Genomic DNA, 19,356 nt, shown 5'->3' with positions numbered 1-19,356 from the left:
TGACCTACGTCCAACAGATGCTGATTTTGAGAAACTGGGGTTCAAGGAAGATGGCAGTTGCAGTTTGTGTTGTGCTTTTCAGATGTTAGGTACACGTGCTGTCAGCATGTATCACACTTATCCAGGGCGGTATACTTGGGGACATAATGATTTTATTTGAAAGACAGCTGCTATCATTGATATGGAAGTGCAGTACTCAAGGAACTGGCAATATGGATGTGACCAGTTTGCTTTGAGCAACGCAGGAAATCCACACTTGTAAAACGTTTGGACATAACACCAGGTAGTAATTTTTTTGCAAGCCTCACACTGGATGCTTCCTGAATCACTGTGATTAAACATGGTGATTTAATCTACAAGCTGCAAAGCCTCGTTCATGATTTCCGTTTAACTTGAGTCAAATTTCGTTGAGCAGCATGAGTTTAAGGTTTCTAAGTATGAGTCGTTGTGTAACACCATTCAATGGAAGGAATGAAAACAGAACCCTTAAAGTTTAAACCATCGAGGTAAGAACGAGAGGCTTTGTCAGCACAACATTACGTATAGTTATAGGAAATGTCGGAATCTTTGGTGCTTTATTATTTGCGAAATAAAAGATTTGCAAGTATATTCGTTTCCTGAGTATGTTTGTTTGTTTGTTTGTCAGTTACTAACACGGATTGAAATTTTAAACTGATGTTCACAAAAATTAACCAACTCATATAGCTAGTCAAAATCTGGAAACCTAATGTTATATATATATATATATATATATATATATATATATATATATATATATATATATATATATATATATATATATATATATATATATATATATATATGTGTAACCGAAAAACACGGGTGTATGGTGAAGCATCCGTCAACCCCGTGAGTACGTCTATTAATTACGTATTATTGAACTGTGACTGCATCTATTAATTATGTCTATTAATTACATACTATTGGAACATACCATTAGACCCCTAAAGACACCTCGAGACACTTTGGAACTTTTGAGACCCTTTAGACCTTTACATGCTGGAGTCTGCTTCGACCCCATGCCCCTTTAGACTAATTTAGACCACTTAGACCCTTAGACCTTTTAACCACATTTTTGTATACAAAGTCAAGGCTCGTGGAAGAGCTCGAACACTGAATGGATCAGGATGCAACAGAAGAAAGAGAGAGAAAGAGAAAGAGAGAGAGAAAGAGAAAGAGAAAAAGAGAGAGAAAGAGAGAAAGAAAGAGAGAAAGAGAGAGAAAGAGAGAGAAAGAGAGAGAAAGAGAGAGAAAGAGAGAGAAAGAGAGAGAAAGAGAGAGAGAGAGAGAGAGAGAGAGAGAGAGAGAGAGAGAGAGAGAGAGAGAGAGAGAGAGAGAGAGAGAGAGAGAGAGAGAGAGAGAGAGAGAGAGAGAGAGAGAGAGAGAGAGAGAGAGAGAGAGAGAGAGAGAGAGAGAGAGAGAGAGAGAGAGAGAGAGAGAGAGAGAGAGAGAGAGAGAGAGAGAGAGAGAGAGAGAGAGAGAGAGAGAGAGAGAGAGAGAGAGAGAGAGAGAGAGAGAGAGAGAGAGAGAGAGAGAGAGAGAGAGAGAGAGAGAGAGAGAGAGAGAGAGAGAGAGAGAGAGAGAGAGAGAGAGAGAGAGAGAGAGAGAGAGAGAGAGAGAGAGAGAGAGAGAGAGAGAGAGAGAGAGAGAGAGAGAGAGAGAGAGAGAGAGAGAGAGAGAGAGAGAGAGAGAGAGAGAGAGAGAGAGAGAGAGAGAGAGAGAGAGAGAGAGAGAGAGAGAGAGAGAGAGAGAGAGAGAGAGAGAGAGAGAGAGAGAGAGAGAGAGAGAGAGAGAGAGAGAGAGAGAGAGAGAGAGAGAGAGAGAGAGAGAGAGAGAGAGAGAGAGAGAGAGAGAGAGAGAGAGAGAGAGAGAGAGAGAGAGAGACACACACCAACGGCAGGGTTGAGGGAGGAAGAAACACCAAGTTTAGACCCTAACTACTATTGGAACATACCCTTTAGACCCCTTTTTACATTTTTGAACCTTGAAGATCTTTTGGACCTTTTTACACCCCTAAGACCCTTGAGACCACTTGACCTTTTAGATCCCTTAACCCCCTTCTTCTTCTTTCAGCTGCTCCCGTTAGGGGTCGCCACAGCAGATCATCCGTTATGATCTGCATAATGATTTGGCACAGGTTTTACGCCGAATGCCCTTCCTGACGCAACCCTGGTCGCCTCTTACGACGCAGGGACATGGTACACCTATTAACCGGGGTATACACCGGGCCCAATACACTGGTACTCATTTCGCCGACCTCGGACGGATGACAGGCTGAGTCAACCCCCTGGTGTATTAATTCAGTAGCCCAACGGGGCTTGAACTCAGGACCTTTTGGATCCCAAGCCGCTGCCCGAACCACTGCACCAACACCAGTCCATCCATTGGGACCATACTCTGTACAGAGCGTTGGTGCTGCCGAAGCAGTCTCCTTGGCTATTGGGCACAATCCTGGACAGGTCGCCACTCTGACGCAGGATACTTGAATGACTCGGTCATCCCAGGAAGCTGGTACTCATTTTGCCAACCTCGGAAGGATAGCAGGCTGAGTCAACCCCCTGGTGAATTAATTCAGCGGGCAACGAGGCTTGAACTCAGGACCCTCGGATCCCAAGCCGCCACCCTAACCACTGAGCCAACACCAGGCTATCCCTTAAACCCCTTCAAACCCTTTAAACCCCCATAACCCAAACTACTTTTGGAACATACCCTTTCAACCTTTACAGGCCCCTTTTGACCCCTTAGACCTTTTAGACATGTACACACCTTCGATGCCTTAGACTGTTTAGAGTTAGACCCTTTAAACCCCATAGACAGTTTTGACCCTTCAGACCTCTTTACACCCTAATTACTATTGGAACATAACATTTGGACTTCAAAACCCTTTAGACCCTGAAGATCCTTTTTAGATGCCTTTCAGGCCTTTAGACCCTAACTATGATTGAAACATACCCTTTAGAACTTTAGACCTCTAGACCCCTTAAGACCCTTTAGACCCCTATAGACCTTTTGGATCCTTTAGACCATTTATACCCGTTAGACTCATTTGAACAATTTAGACGCACACCACACAAAAATGTATAGAGTCTTCTTGGAAGATACAGACTCTACTTTTTCAGCAAGTAATGTACAAACTCCACCAACCGGAGGGCGAGTACTCCCAAAGTTTGAATATAATTTGCATGTTGGGTCACTGAATTGCTTCACCAAAAATCTGAAAACTCGATTTAGGAGTTTTGACGTATCAATGGTTTCCACGGCAACAACTTCACCCCATTATAATCAGATGGGACTTTTTATGATTTTATTATTGCCATACCTCAATCATTTTTCAATCTGTTAAATTGAAACTTGCACAGTTTGTTTGTACATAGGTGTAGTATTTGTGTGTAAAGGTTTGTCAAAATTTGTCAAAGGTCAAGGACAAGGCTGTCTGAAACATGTAAAACACCTATTAGGCCACAATTAGAAAAATGTATCAGCCAAATTTGATATGCATGACAATAAATAGTGTAAATTTTCATCCTCTTGGGTCACTTGATAAGTCAAATTTACAAAATTACAAAATTACTGCTTCGATAGCTACGATTGCTTATTTGGATTTCGCAAGTCTCACGCGACGAATGACATCCTTCTTGTTTATTTATTTATTTACATTAATCTAAGGCTCACGAAGGAGCTTATTTGTACTTACAGTACATCCAGGACAAAAACATTAGTGAACATTGGTGTAATTTTTACATGAATTACAAGGGCATGAGTAGACGATGATCCTAGGTCCACTACATCATGAGCCAGGGGTTCATAAATGGGAGTACTAACTTAGCAACAGGCCAATCTATACAACAGCTTGCTACCTACAGTCCAGGAAGATATTTGAAATTTGTTCAGGGTGTCAGTGGCAACTTGCCTACAATCTTCGGACAGAACACCCAGGTGATCATTCATCCCCCCCCCCCCCACACTTGTCTTCCATCCTTTATTGCCAATCTCTTTTCTTTTTATTTATTTAGTATGCTACTTGCTACTACGTAAGCTGTAACATAAAGCACGCACTTTGAATTCATTATATTTCTCTGTTCGTTCACATCACATCGACATTTTCTGTCATCGGCTCTGGTATTAAGAATAAAATGGGGGCAAGACCACCCACACTCCGCCCCCCCTTCCCTCCACACCCACCCTCTCCCATATAATCTCCTTGGTCCTGGTTATACGTTTAGCATCCTGAAAATGCACACCACAACCGCAAACTTTGCCCTGCCAAAGAAGCACTTATTTTCTTTTCCATGCAGCTGTGGGTAGCATCATTTACTGGGGTCAAGGCTGTACCACTGATGTGCCCAGGCAAAAATGCTGCAGTGAAAACTATCATATACAAGAGTTGTATTCTCATATACTATAGTTGGTAACGGGTCCAACGACAGTAGTCCGCAGAGAATTACTGTAGGAAAGCAATGCCTGGGGTAGTGCCACCTGTATGTTAGAGCAGAAATTTGGAATTTGGTTACGGTGCTGGGGATAGCTCGCTGTCAAATGAAAAATGTTAAGTATATTGAACAAAAGCACTGAGAAGGATGTATAACTTTGTGGGGGTGGGGAGTAGGGGGGTGGTAGGGAAGGGGGCAGGGGGTGAGCCACATCATACTCTCCATCAATATGGTAAGCGCTCATTCGATCTGCTCACAACACAGTTAATATGAGACTTTCAAAATGATGTAATCCACCCTAGAATCCTTTGCGCGCATTGTGCATAACCCCCTCATAACAGCGGCCATCAAGATACAGTATATCGGGTGTGAAAGATAAGGATCGTTCCCTACAATTGCTCACAAAGCTTCTAAAATAAGTTGAAAATATTTGGAAAACTACTTTTGAGAAAGGAGTGTGTACCTGCACAACTTGCTAAAGGAAATCTTCACAATGTGAAACTCAAAGGTCACTCGGTAGAGCACCTACCCTCTCTGCCATGCTGAACAGTTTACATTTTGTATCCCACTGATACACAGGATCTGCATCCGGACCTGAACCAAAATCGAATCTGCTTGTTCGTGTCACCTAACCAACTTATTCATCTAGTTTTGTCATAACTCATCCACAACTTTTTGAAATATCTTACGCTCCATATCATTTTTTTGCTCCATCTCTCAATGGTGAAGAATCACTGAAAAAATTTTTTCCCGTATCCTGATCCGAATTCGGATCTTCACCTACTACTACCCAATCTACTCCATTCTTCATTGTCACGCAACCAACCTGTCCACCCAGTTTCACTCGAATCCATCCATAACTTTTTTGAGATATCATGCTCTCAGACAAACAGACAGACAAACAAACACGGGTGAATACATAACCTCCGTCCACCTTCGGTGACCGAGGTATATCCACAAAGTTCGCGCCAGCTATATTTACGTGAGAGTGAGATGTACCAGGCAGACTTCCCTGAAGGAGACACCACATCTGGCTTTGGAGCTTCTTAACAGCGGTGGGAAGGTCATATATCGGACTTGTGAATGCACAGGGTATGTTTGATGGAAACTTTTAACATGATGATGTTTACTGCGGAAGTGATGACACTGCGGCATGATTTGTCATTGCCTTCTCAATGATCGTCAGGGAAGAAATTTGGAACTTGCCAGGCTACCAGCACATAATGCGCTGTGAAATTAACAAAAAGGACTGAGGGATCGGTAACATTAACCAGTGAAAGTTAACCAACAGGGCAGCCACCTTAGTTCTGCTCTTGCGTATGGCAGCTTGGCTGCCAGGTAGCTATCATTTCTTGGAAGCACAGCTGTGCCACTGATGCTGTGCCCCTCTACCAGTACTGTGGTACTTTCACCAACCTCAGAAGGATGACAGGCTGAGTCAACCCCACCTGGTGTTAATTAAGCAGCCAACAGGGCACAAACTCAGCACCCTGCGATCCTAAGCCAGCTGCCCTACCTGCTAAGCCAACTCCAGGATTTCTATCCAGCTTAGTGTCTCCTCTAAAGGATGGCTTACTCAGTGGTGCAACGCCCTACCCGTGAAGAACCAGGATGATAATTCAAAATAGTAAATGCATCTACACTGCAACTGCACTGCTACGATGTAATAAATCCTTTGCACTAAACTGCACTTTATGTGAAACCACAGAGCACTTAATGTGTTTTTAACTTCTGCAGGAAGTGAAGAGATTGAGAATCGAGAATATTCTTTCGCTGTGATGTAGCATATGTTGATTCATACATTCAGATAGTTAGGATCCCAGTGGAAAAGCCTCTTGATATGTTTTTTTTTAATCAGTTGTACTAGTTGTAGATGCCCATGTGTGTATCCGTCCTTTAAAGATGTCACAATTTCTAACAGGAATTGAGATTAGGCTGTACTGTATATATAAGGTGTTTCAAAAAAAGTGGACTATTTGAACGTCTTATTGTAGAAAATTTACAAAAGGTAGTAAATTCAGTGATACATTGATGGAAAGCATACACCATGCCATTTCCAAATCACTCATAATACTGCTTGTAATTGATATTTTAAATGTGTGCTCTTGTTCAAGTAGGCTTTGATCCTGACTGAAATTCTCCACAACTCGTCTGCAAGTGGCTGGAGTGGTAGCCTGATGGCAGTCCTCCACCTCCTGCTTCAGGACAGCCAGGATTCGAGGTTTATTGGTGTCAACTTGACCCCAAAATAAAAAAAATAATCCAATGGATTTGAATCCGGGCTGTCAGGCGCCCACGCATGCGCTGTGCCCAGGATGATGGCACGATTTCCAAACAGCTGGTGGAGCAAGTCGATGGTTTTACCTGCAGTGTGTGGTGGGCACTGTCCTGCATGAACTATGCACGTCTGAGTTGGCTTTGAGACGGTAGTTGAGTGAGATCAGTGTGAAATCGGCATAAGACCTCATGGTACTGCTTGCCGTTGACTGTCACCATCTTACCATTGGTGTCCTCGAACCAATACGGTCGCAGCATACCCCATCTGGAATTCAATGCATAGAAGCAAGTGGACTTGGGGCCCTTGAGAGACATCTCAGACACCTCTTCAGGAGGCTCAACACCCCAGAAGATGTTCTTGTGATTGTTGATAGCCCCATTCAAATGGAAGTGTGCTTCATCATTGAACTACAAGGAGTTGACCCAATTGCGGTACCCTTCCATTCGGTCACTGAACCAATCACACATTTTATCTATCTTTTACAGGCCGTAGGGGGCGCTGTGGAATTATAACGTGGAGTTATAACTTTTTTCATTTCTACATTGGCCGTAGCAATTCGACATGCCGTAGTTGTGACGTAGTTGTGCTCCACATCGACCGTACGTAGGGCTACGGTGGGCTTGCGTTATCCGTGCGGCTGCCGTAGTCTATCAATGAAAACTGAATTTTTTCCCTAAAAACGGAATACATTAAAAAAAACCGAACACAACGAAGCGTTCATGTTTGTTCACGTGTCTCCCCCACCTGTTCGACCCGCATCTTCGCGCTTTGTTCATCCAGTTCGTCGGTGGAAGTCCTCGTGAAAGCATCTCTCGTGTGTCGATCGATACTTTACCTCGTTTTTTCACCTTGATTTGTGGGTTTTTTTAAACTCATCTTTCTTATGTTTTAATTAATAACAAAAAAGCAATCCGATCACGTGGTATGACGGACTGTCGGCAAGGATTGAATTTCACAGAAAAACCGGTTGTAATTTGGAATATCCATGATTACCTCAGCCCGATGCGTTTGATGAAAGTGATTGTGGTTCTGGGGGCATCATGTTTGATGAGCTGCCCTGGGGGCAGCACTCGCAGAGTGCGCGAGCGATCGGAACCCAGGACGGAGCACGATCATGTGTGGACCTTTGGATGTGGCGATTGTACCAGTTTACATACAATACACCGCCACCGAAGGTCATTTACTCATCTTATTTTACCTTAAACATGGGGAATTTCAGTTGAAAGTGGGTTTTCTTGGGGTTCAGGAACAGATTAATTCACTCCATTGTTTCTTATTGGGAAAATAGTTTCTGTTTGGGAATCGAACTTTTTGCAATCCGAACAGCCTCCTGGTAGAAATTCAATTCGAATTCTGGGGGCACCACGTACTGGTATATTCCGAACTGCTATATTTTTATTTCAGTAAAAAAATAACTGGTATATATACCCACTCGTTACCGTCTGTCTGGCCGCACGTTCGCCTTAGGGCCCCCTGCAGTCGCCCTGCAGGCACCTGGAGGCTACTTTGCGTCTGCCTTGAAAATTCCATGGCCGCCCTACCGTCACCGTGTGACATCAAATCAAAGACCGTACGGCACCCCCACGTTTTCGGTCTCCACGATTTCTAAATACGCCGTGCAGCTCCCCGAAAAATAAAAACATATGTGACTGCTACATTGTGTGACCGTGGAAATACTGCGGCCGCCGTATAATTGCTAGTGGCCATAGATTTTGGAGACCCCACGGCCGCCGTCGCAAATGTTACTTAGGCCTAACTCACATAACTGAGCTAAAGGAACCTGAATGTTGAGTGCGATCGATTTCCAAATTCGTAACAATATATATATATATATATATATATATATATATATATATATATATATATATATATATATATATATATATATATATATATATATATATGTGTATATATATATATATATATATATATATATATATATATATATATATATATATATATATATATATATATATATATATATATATATATATATATATATATATATATATATATATATATATATATATATATATATATATATATATATATATATATATATATATATATATATATATATATATATATATATATATATATATATATATATATATATATATATATATATATACAAATGTATGCACTGTCTCGAGAAAGTCTACACCCCCTTTCAAATTTTTCATCTCTTGTTGCCGTAAAGCCTGAAATCAAATTGCATCAAATCAGGCTTTTATTTCCACCTTTATTTACACATCACAACCCACAACTTCCAAGTGAAAAACAAATTCTACACATTTCAGAAAATTAATTATAATACAAAACTAGAATATCTTGGTTGGATAAGTGTCCACCCCCCTGAGTTAATACCTGGTGGAAGTACCTTTGGCAGCAGTTACAGCTGTAAGTCTGTTAGGATAGGTCTCTACCAACTCTGCACACCTTGATTGGGAAATATTTTCCCATTCTTCTGTACAAAACTGTTCAAGCTCAGTCAAGATACATGGGGAGCATTGATGGATGCAAGTCATGCCACAGATTTTCGATTGGATTTTTGTTGAGGCTCTGACTGGGCCACTCGAGGACATTTATCTTTTTGTTCCTTCGCTACTCCAGTGTAACTTTCGCTGCGTGCTTCGGCTCATTGTCATGCTGAAAGGTGAACTTCCATCCCAATTTCGCTTTCTTGCGGAGGGTAGCATGCTTTCCTCTTGGATTTTTCTGTATTTTCCTCCATCCATTTTCCTTTATATCCTGACAAGTGCCCCAGTCCCTGCTGATGAGAAACATCCCCATAACTGATGCTGCCACCACCATGCTTCACAGTCGGGATGGGGTTTCTTGGGTGGTGTGCTGTGTTGGGTTTTTTCCCAATGTAATGTTTACATTTTGGCCAAAAAGTTCCATTTTGGTTTCGTCAGACGACAAAACTTTTTGCCACATGGCTTCAGAATCTCGGGAGTGTTTTTTATCAAATCTCAAATGGGACTCAAAGTCTGTTTTTTTGAGTAATGGCTTCCTTATTGCCACCCTACCGTACAGCCCAGACTTGTGGAGTGCTTGGGATATTGTTGTCAAATGCACACAATGACTAGTCTTTGCAATGAAGGTATGCAGTTGTTTCAAAGTTGCTATTGGCCTCTTAGTGGCATCTATGATCAGTCTCCTTGCTTGGTCATCCAGTTTGGAGGGATGGCCTGATCTCGGCATGGTCTTGGTGGGACTGTTCGCCTTTCACTTCTTCGTGATTGTCTTGACTGTGCTCCAAGGCATATCCCTAACATATATTCTTCAACAATCTCATTTACACAAAAGACATGGCCATCATTCAATCCGGGAGGAAGAAGCCAAGAAGAACTGAGAAGAAAGAAAAGTACGGAGTGTGGGGTCGACTCCTTACCTCATCTCACACAGCTGTCCATATTTACATTTTTTTGTAATAAAACGATTAATGTTTTATATATATATATTTTTTTTAATTTTGGGTTGCATGCACTAGCCCAGAGACAAAGTGACTTCCTCACATTGGAATCACCATCATGGCTTCAGCAGTTATTGAGTTAGGTTGGGCTACAGTTTTACATTGTGTTCAGAGGGGAAGAAGAAGTACAAATTGGGGTTTTAGCGACCTCCCTACGTGGTACTTTAACGATGTATTCTGGCATCGGTAGTCCAGAAAACGCTCGAGAATAAAAGGTATGGGTCTTAAATGCTCATGACTTCACTCTCGAGTAGTTGAAAAGCATATCATTGCATACACATTTGAATGGGCAGCCATTTTTTCCCCCTTATCATCTCTCTATATGGAGTACCACTGTACTCTATGATTAGGCAATAGATTGCCAGATACGGTTTAACATAAAGATATGCAAGGTGCTGGGGATGGGTAATAATTATGAAAAGAGACTACATGATGCAAGGGAGCAACAACTTTGAGCATGTCATACAGGAGAAGGAGCTGGGGGTGGTAATGTATATGGGGGGGGGGGAGAAAGCAGACAACACAGTATCAGGCAGATATAGGTAAAGCAAGCAATGTTTTCAGTTGTATTCGTAGGGAGATAAATTATAAATCAAAAGAGGTGGTGTTAACACTGTATAATAATTTAATGAGGCCTCATCTCAAATATTGTGTGCAGTTTTTGGTCACTATATCTCAGGAAATATATACATAGCTGAGATAGAGAGGATATGGTGCAGGGCTAATAGATTGATTCTGTCGCTAATTAGACTAAGCTTTGAGAAGTGGCTGAAGGAGACAGGACTTTATACGTGAGAAAGGATGTGATTATTAGTGGATATAATTGAGATGTTTAAGATAATGAAGGGTATAGACAAAATAAGGGCAGAAGAGTTTTTAAACAAAATTGATATAGGACCAGGTGCTATAGCCTGAGAGTAACGGAGAGGAGAGTTAAGATGGTGGTAAGGCAAAGGTCTTTCACTCCTAGAGTAGTTAATGCATGGAATGGTCTCCCTGGAAAGGTCATGGCCAGAAAGAGTAGAAAGGTTTAAATTTAAATTAAATAGGTACCTGCAAGTTATGGAGATAGAGGATACAGAGATATTGGCAGAACTTGTCAGTAGCTTGTGTGTGAGCGGTTGATGGTTTGTGGGGGTCGGTGTCGTGTTGGCTTTAACAAGAATTGCAAATTGTCAAATGGCCTCTTCCTGCACCAAAGCTCCTTGCATATCCTTGTAATATTCTATTTCTCCCAACATAGCACACCCTCCAAGATCAAAAGCAGCACAAGAAACGACAAGAACCAATCCTGGTGCAGCCCAGTGCGGATTCCAAAATGACTAGACCTCGCCGCGTCCAGCGTTGTGATGAACAAACACCACTTGTGGATGTAACGGAAGGAGCAGAAAATGGTGCACCCAGAGGTAACTCTGCAGAATTGTTGGCAATGCTTGCACTTCTTACACATGAAGATGTATTCTTAAGTTCTGGGTTGCTTTTTTTGTTTTTGCTCGCATGAAGTAGGGGCTTTCGCCAGTAAGTTGAAATTGATGGAGTTACTTTTCTCTCTCCTATGATGCATATTTTTAGAGTCGAAGCTGCTTTGACAGAATCATCAAGCTTAAGCATGAGTCACATTTGCTCTACGGCTAGGATACGCCGGCCGTACCCACCCTGAATTGACAGAAACATGCGGCGGCTGCAGAGTTTCTGAGGTGGCCTCAGGGTGGCCCTACGCCGTATGGCTATCTTTTACAGGCCGTAGGGGTCTCCGTGGAATTATAGCGTGGAGTTATAACTTTTCATTTCTAGGTTGGCCGTAGCATTTCGACAAGCCGTAGCCATGACGTAGATGTGTTCCACGTCGACCGTACGTAGGGCGTACGGTGGGCTTGTGTTATTCGTGCGTTTTCCGTAGGCTCTTATCAATGAAAAATGAATTTTGTCAACCCCCAAAAAATTACGGCGGCCGCACTATTTCCACGTTCGCCTTAGGGCCCCCCTGCGGTCGTCTTGAGGGCACCTTGAGGATACCTTGCGTCTGCCTTGAAAATTATATGGCCGCCACAGGGACGCCCTTAGTTCACCGTGCGACATCAAATCAAAGACCGTACGGCACCCCCACGTTTTCGGTCTCCACAATTTATAAATACGCCGTGCGGCTACCCAAAAAATAAAAACATATGTGACCGCCACATTGTTTGACCGTGGAAATACTGCGGCCGCCCTATAATTGCTAGTGGCCGTACATTTTTTAGACCCTACGGCCGCCGAGCCAAATGTGACTGGAGCATTACTCATAGCTATCAGCCGTTTTAAGTTCTATTTCGATAAAACTTGCGTAATGTCAAAAGCAAGTGTTGAAAAGATGACCCATTATTGGTGCTGTCTTGTGTTTTTAACTATTCCCTGAATGCATTAAATTTGTTTTCCCTCCTGTATTTCCAACCACTCATGAGTGGTTCTGCCTGATTGCTCTTTGCATGGCTGCTTTGCTGCTTCCCACCGAATCACAATGGCAAACCAACAGGAAAGCAAAATGCAGAGACACGGACAAACAGCAGGATAAGGAAGAAAAGGGAAGATGCAGATATGCCGGCTTTGGAAACAAAGAAAAAAAACAGAGTTGTAAAAAAGAAACCGGTTGAAAAAAACGAAGGTCAGATTTGCACACGCATTATGATTTATGCCCTCTCATGCAAAGCAGAGCTGGAAATGAATGAGAAGAAGGGTTCTTTTACCTTTTTGTTTCCAAAGCAAACATTATACTTACCTGAGGATTACTCCGGCACAATATATATATATATATATATATATATATATATATATATATATATATATATATATATATATATATATATATATATATATATATATATATATTCTTATTGGCAAGCTCAGAATTATTTCTACAGCTCATGCTTTAATGGTTTTTTTGAAAAGGTTTTGGTGATTTATTCTTCTTCTTTGCTTTCATATGCAGTGCATAGCTGCAGGTAGCATCATTTGCTGGAGCATGTGGCTGCGCTGTTAACACAGTGCCCCCTAAAGTTTGGAGCAGAAATTTGGAATTTGGCCACAGAGCCAGCAATAACTCCGCTACTCTTCATAGTCATCATAGAGGACACCTTCCGAAATCTTTCTTCAATCTCAATCCCAACAGTTATGGGTCAGTTGCTCAGATCTGCATTCTTCATTCTCGGGGGGAAGGCAAGCACGAGAATAGTAGAGAAAAGGGATGCTAGAAGAACAAGTGGGTAGGAAGTTGCAAGGAGTGGGTGGGATTAAGGAGTCAGTTTAGAGGGATTTTTGAGATGGTGAATGACCCAGAGAAATGGGTTGGGTGGGAAGATCTAAAAAAAAAAAAAAAAAAAACACAATTTCACCATTTCCTATTCTTCTTTAAATAATTAACGACTTCATGAATTTATGAATCTGCTATGAGTGTTCCATCACAACACTGTGAGTGTATGTCCACTTTAGAACATGAAGTCATTGAGGATCAGACTCGAGAGGTCCCTCAAGCTCGACAAAAAGCACCCTCTAGAAAAAAGGAAACCAGTGAAAGCACAGCTGGCTTCGGAATGGAGAGAACGGGGAAAAAAACAAAACACAAAAAAGGTCAGCAAGGTAGTATGATGCATGATGTCATAGCCGAAACATGAATACTTGTGAAATATATCAACCCTCATGCTGCAACATTGCTTCCCATTTATGATTTCTCTCGCTTTTTTGTTCTCCAATCGATATCTTATCCACTTGGCTTTGACTGAACCAAAATTTGGGCTTTTTTTTTTTTTTTGCATCCCAATAGCAAGTACACCCCCTGCACAGGCTGACAGTCCAGAAGCATGTGCGTTCACCTCCAAACCTGCCAAGAAAACCCCGCAGGAACTCTTCCAGGCACACGCTGCTTGGGAAAAAGAATCAGGCGAGGATATACGTGATCCTGCAGGTGGTGACCAAAGCAAAACGGAAAGAAAAATCAAGCGGAAAGGTTGGCTAGGTTCATGATGAGGTGGCTTGGCTCACCAAAAAAGTTGTTAAGCCAAAGGTTTCAATGTTGACCTTCTCAACGTTTTGTTTTACGTGACAGCAGAAATATACCCGATACTTCATGTCTGTGCTTTGTCCAGGGCAAAAAAACAAAGGAGAGGGAGTGCCAGAGCAGGATGAAGAGTTGGGAGAAACACAAACAACCAGCAGCAAGCAAGACAGAGTAAGTTTTGAAATGTTGGACAAGCATCAAAGGTGTGTGATGGGATCGATTAGGAAAATATTGAAATGTGCTCCTATGACGTGAGATTTACCTCCGAGCCACTGATTGTGTGTGTGTATGTGTGTGTGTGTGTGTGTGTGTGTGTGTGTGTGTGTGTGTGTGTGTGTGTGTGTGTGTGTGTATGTGGATGTGTGTGTGTGTGTGTGTGTGTGTGTGTGTGTGTGTGTGTGTGTGTATGTGTGAACCAATGACAACCTGTCTAGTTGCCTCACAGCAAACTCTTCCTTGACATTTCGAAATGAACTGGATACCTGCCTTTTCAGGCTACCATATGAACTTGACATTGAACATTTAGGGATGGAGTGTAACTTTCGAAAAAATGTCACCATCTACAATCTATCCATAAAAGTCAACATCACGAGAGCATATCATGGAGGATAATTATTCAAGTTGTGATGGAAAAGTAGTTTTTTTTTTGTTGATGAGATTACAATCCGAAAAAAGTAGGTTAAGGACACTCATCAAATATCAGATGCATGACTTCAATGCAGGTCTGATCTTATGATGCAAGAACGTCTTGGAAGGCAAAGTGCTCTTTGAGATTCCGCATTGACAGAATTGAGCGATGACAAAAAAAAAAGTGTTCTTTTTTTTCAGACGGCCATTTTACCTTGACCTTTAACTGGAAGGGACAAAAAAGGGTCTTTTGGGTTTAAAGAGGCCTGAAAAAAGTCTAAAATGGGTCTAAAGGTTGAAAGGGTGTCAACGTCTAAAAGGTACATTTCAATAATTCCTAATTAATAAACAGTTTCGATTCGCCATTGCATTTTAGGATGCGATGCGAATGGTGCATGAAAAAGGTTGTCAAAAACCACTTTTGGTGAGTTTTTTTTTTTTCTTCATTCAAGTTTCTGAAAACATCGACCGAACCATGAAATACGCCATCTTGTCAATTATAATTCCCTACTCATGGTGATATCTGAGGTTACGCATGACAAACATAGACCCCCTTTCTCTTTATAGTCTAGATAAGGTGGAGTGGGGCCAAAAATAAGAGATAGGAGAGTTTCAGAGGGTGTGAAAGGGGATGGAATTGGAGGGGAGAGAACAGTAATAGGAGGGAAGGAAGGAGAAGTAAATATGGCAGAAAGTAAGAAGAAGAAGTAGGAAGTCAAATATACAACCTTTTTTTTCCCATATACTGTATAATATGTAGGTAGCCGCTTGGCACCATGTATGTAATAGCTTTACTGTGTAATGTACCCTTCAGGAAGCAGGTGCTGTTGCTCCGAGAGGAACACCACCCATAGATCTGGGAGAGCTGGACGAATTTGCATTGCGGCCTGCACCTCAGGGAGTCACCATAATGTGCCGCATCATACGAGACAAAAAAGGCATGGACAGGGGGATGTATCCCACATACTTCATGCACATGGAACGCCAAGATGGGAGGAAGGTGGGCTATCTTGCTGATTGGGATACTTTGTTGGAGATATTCAACAGGTGCACTCGCCTTTGATGTGTCTTGTCAAAGTTCGAGTCTTCGGCTCGCTATAAACTGTTCAAATAGTTCTTCACAGGTAGGGAATTGCACCAAAAATTGGACCATCCATTGGATGGGACATTTAGCTGGATACCCATCTCCAAGCACCGACTCGACCAGAGACGTGAAAGATCCCAAGTGTCTTTCAATAAAGAATAGAAATGATCACTGGCACACCTGGCCAAGTTCTAAAGTCCAACACAAACCCACATGGGGCACTGCATACTGCATCATCATTGCGTAATTAAAGAGCGAAGATGGGTGGAAATGAAGCTGGAAATCACCAATTTTGGCGGGGCTTCGTTTGGAGCTTGGTCTGTGCCACAGTGCCGTGAGATTTGACGTGCCGCGACATTTTATGAGGGTTCTTTTATGAGCCACCTGAGTCCCGTCATGCGTGACAATTTTTGCTGCTATATACTTGTTAATCGTTTCTTGTTTTCACCCTGCACAGAATCCAAGTGAGTGAGTAATAACACATAAATGTGTCTGTTTGATCGTATTGTTACGAATCTGGAAACCATTCGCATTCACACAAACAGTTGACCCAAAGTTTAGTTATTTAGTTAAGTATATGTGGATAGTTAGAATCTCTCCCCTTTGTCTAATGGGTTAATTTCATGTGTGCGCTGCGGGTTTCTTTTATAGTCAGGTATATTCCCTTAAATATATAAACCGTTTGTTGCCTCAAAATAGCCTGGAATTAAATTGCATTAAACCAGACTTTTTAAACCTTTATTTACACATCGTAACCCACAACTTCCAAGTGAAAAACGAATTATACAAATTTCAGGAAATAAATTAAAAATACAAAACTAGAATATCTTGGTTGGATAAGTGTCCACCCCCTTTATCATAGCAATTGTAAATTATCTCAGGCGTAACCAATCACCTTCAAAATCACAAACTAAGTTAATTTGCCTCCACCTTTGTTAAATTGTAGTGATTCTGATTATTTCAGAATAATATCAGATATTCCTGTAGGTTTCCTCTGCTGGGTAGTGCATTTCACAGCAAAAACTCAACCATGAGCACCAAGGAGCTTTAAAAGGATCTCTGGAATAAAGTCGTGGAAAGGCAGAGATCAGGGGATGACTGTAAAAATATTTCAAAGGTCTTGAATATCTCTTGGAGCACAGTCAAGACGATCATTAATAAGTGGGAGGCGTATGGTACCACCAAGACCCTGCCGAGATCAGGAGGTCCCTCCAGATTGAATGACCAAGCAAGAAGGAGACCGATCAGAGAGGCCACCAAGAGGCAAATGGCAACTTTGAAAGAGCTACACACCTTTATGGCAAAGGCTGGTCACTGTGTGCATGTGACAGCAATATCCCAAGCACTCCACAAGTCTGGCCTGTAGAGTAGGGTGGCAAGAAGGAAGCCATTACTCAAAAAGCCCACCTTGAGTCCCGTTTGAGGCATGCAGAAAAACACTCTGGAGATTCTGAAGCCATGTGGCAAAACGTTTGGTGGTCTGACGAAAGCAGATGGAATTTTTAACCGAAATGCAAAAAATTACGTTTGGTGCAAACCCAACACAGCACACCATGCAAACAACACCATCCCTACTGTGAAGCATTGGGGTGGCAGCATCATGTTATGGGGATGTTTCTCATCAGCAGGGACTGGGGCACTTGTCAGGAAAGAAGGGAAAATGGATGGAGCAAAATACAGAAAAATCCAAGAGGAAAACCTGCTGCCCTCTGCAAGAAAGCTGAAATTGGGATGGAAGTTCACCTTTCAGCAAGACAACGACCTGAAGCACACAGCCAAAGCTACACCGGCATGGCTAAGGAACAAAAAGATAAATGTCCTTGAGTGCCCCAGTCAGAGCCTCGACATAAATCCAATCGAAAATCTGTGGCATGACTTGAAGATTGCTGTCCATCAACGGTCGCCACACAACTTGACTGAGCATGAACAGTTTTGTACAGAAGAATGGGCAAATAATGCCCAATCAAGGTGTGCAAGGTTGGTAGAGACCTTTCCCAACAGACTCAGCAGTCATTGCTGTGAAAGGTGCTTCCACCAAGTATTAACTCAGGGGGGGGGTGGACATTAATCCAACCAAGATATTCTGGTTTTGTATTTTTAATTACTTTTTTGAAATCTGTAGAATTTGTTTTTCACTTGGAAGTTGTGAAAATATAGGTGGAAAAAGTCTGATATAATGTAATTTAATTCCAGGCAATAAGGCAACAAAAGGTGAAAAATTTGAAAGGGGGTGTAGACTTTCTTAAGGCACTGTATGTTGGTTGTGTTACCAAATACTGCAGTACATACTTGCATGCAAGACCCGTCACTTTGCTGATGGGAAGAGCAATCTTTGCCGCAATGGCTAATCTATGGGGCAAGAACAAAAAGGATTCCTGGGAGATCCTGCCCTCCGTGCAGGGATAACCAGCGTCGCAAGTTGGCGTTTGCAGTTTCGCCATGTGTACCCATGTATACCCATGCATAAACCATTTGTTTATTTCTTCATTGGATTCATTGAAATCCGTTAATCCGTTCTCAAGTTATAACACGACAAACAAACAGACAGATGCGGCTCCTTTGATAATATAGATTTTCAGGGTTTATCTTGTCACAGGCAGAGCGATTCATCAATGTGTGCACCTCCTCTCAGAAGGAAGGTAAACTGGGCTTCCCATCTGCCAACAGGAGTTTATGGATGTCAAAAATCCCATTGTACCTTCAAGAAGAGTAGGTGAACTATCGCTGGCACTCTGGCCAAATTTCAAATTCTGCTCTAACCTCCAAGGGGGGGGGGGGAGAGGCATCAACAACACGGTTGCACCCCCAGTAAATGATGCTCCCTGCAGCCATGTGTTGCATTCAAAATAAGAAGAAGGATTTATCTGGTCATATTACCAGCTCATAGGACCTATTTTTTTGAAGACTTTCAAAGCATCTTTTCAATACACAGTTTTTTTTTTGAGACAAGATATAATCATAAGGCAGTCTCAGCAAGGCCCCAGAGATCCAATTGACTCTCCTGATGGAATTATGTACCGTAATCCCGATGTTCCAAATGACGTTCTCTAATTCAATCATTCAACCACGAGGATTGTTGAATAATGAACCCATGAATTTGCGACAGAAAATCTACTTTATCCCATCTCGCACTCCACATCTTCCTGCCCAACTCAGCTTGTCACCCCGTCAGCTTTTACAACCACATCCTCCTACACCCTTGGCTCCTTCACATCCTCCTCCACCCTTCACTCCTTCACGTCCTCCCACATCCTGAACATTGTGAACCACCAATATTCGATGTTCCCATTCTAATGGAACTGATCTCTTCATTTAGGTTACTACTGAAGCTGCAGACATTGTATGCTTAGAAGGTAGGGGCATACCTATAGTATCTGGAACACAGTGCAGACTCTTCCTTTGGTACCC

General features: G+C 42.1%; 1 protein-coding gene across 5 annotated transcripts in view; it reads left to right on the top strand.

Annotated features, from left to right (window-relative positions):
• LOC147024427 (tubby protein-like) overlaps positions 1-19,356 on the top strand; it is a 109,330-nt gene that overhangs the window by 70,943 nt on the left and 19,031 nt on the right. For 3 of the 5 annotated variants that reach the window (XM_085884364.1, XM_085884366.1, XM_085884367.1), the window contains 6 exons: positions 11,451-11,613; positions 12,720-12,848; positions 13,673-13,819; positions 14,004-14,186; positions 14,326-14,408; positions 15,679-15,864. In XM_085884364.1, coding sequence (XP_085740490.1) covers positions 11,451-11,613; positions 12,720-12,848; positions 13,673-13,819; positions 14,004-14,186; positions 14,326-14,408; positions 15,679-15,864 — 891 coding nt within the window. The remainder of the gene's footprint in view (positions 1-11,450; positions 11,614-12,719; positions 12,849-13,672; positions 13,820-14,003; positions 14,187-14,325; positions 14,409-15,678; positions 15,865-19,356) is intronic. The other 2 variants (XM_085884365.1, XM_085884368.1) reach the window with 2 other exon arrangements.

This window comes from Eptatretus burgeri, chromosome 6 (assembly GCF_056783735.1).
Source record: "Eptatretus burgeri isolate ZD-2024b chromosome 6, Ebu_testis_v1, whole genome shotgun sequence".
NCBI lineage: Eukaryota > Metazoa > Chordata > Myxini > Myxiniformes > Myxinidae > Eptatretus > Eptatretus burgeri.
Note: the sequence above shows the minus strand (reverse complement) of the source record. Positions and strands in the feature narration are given on the sequence as shown.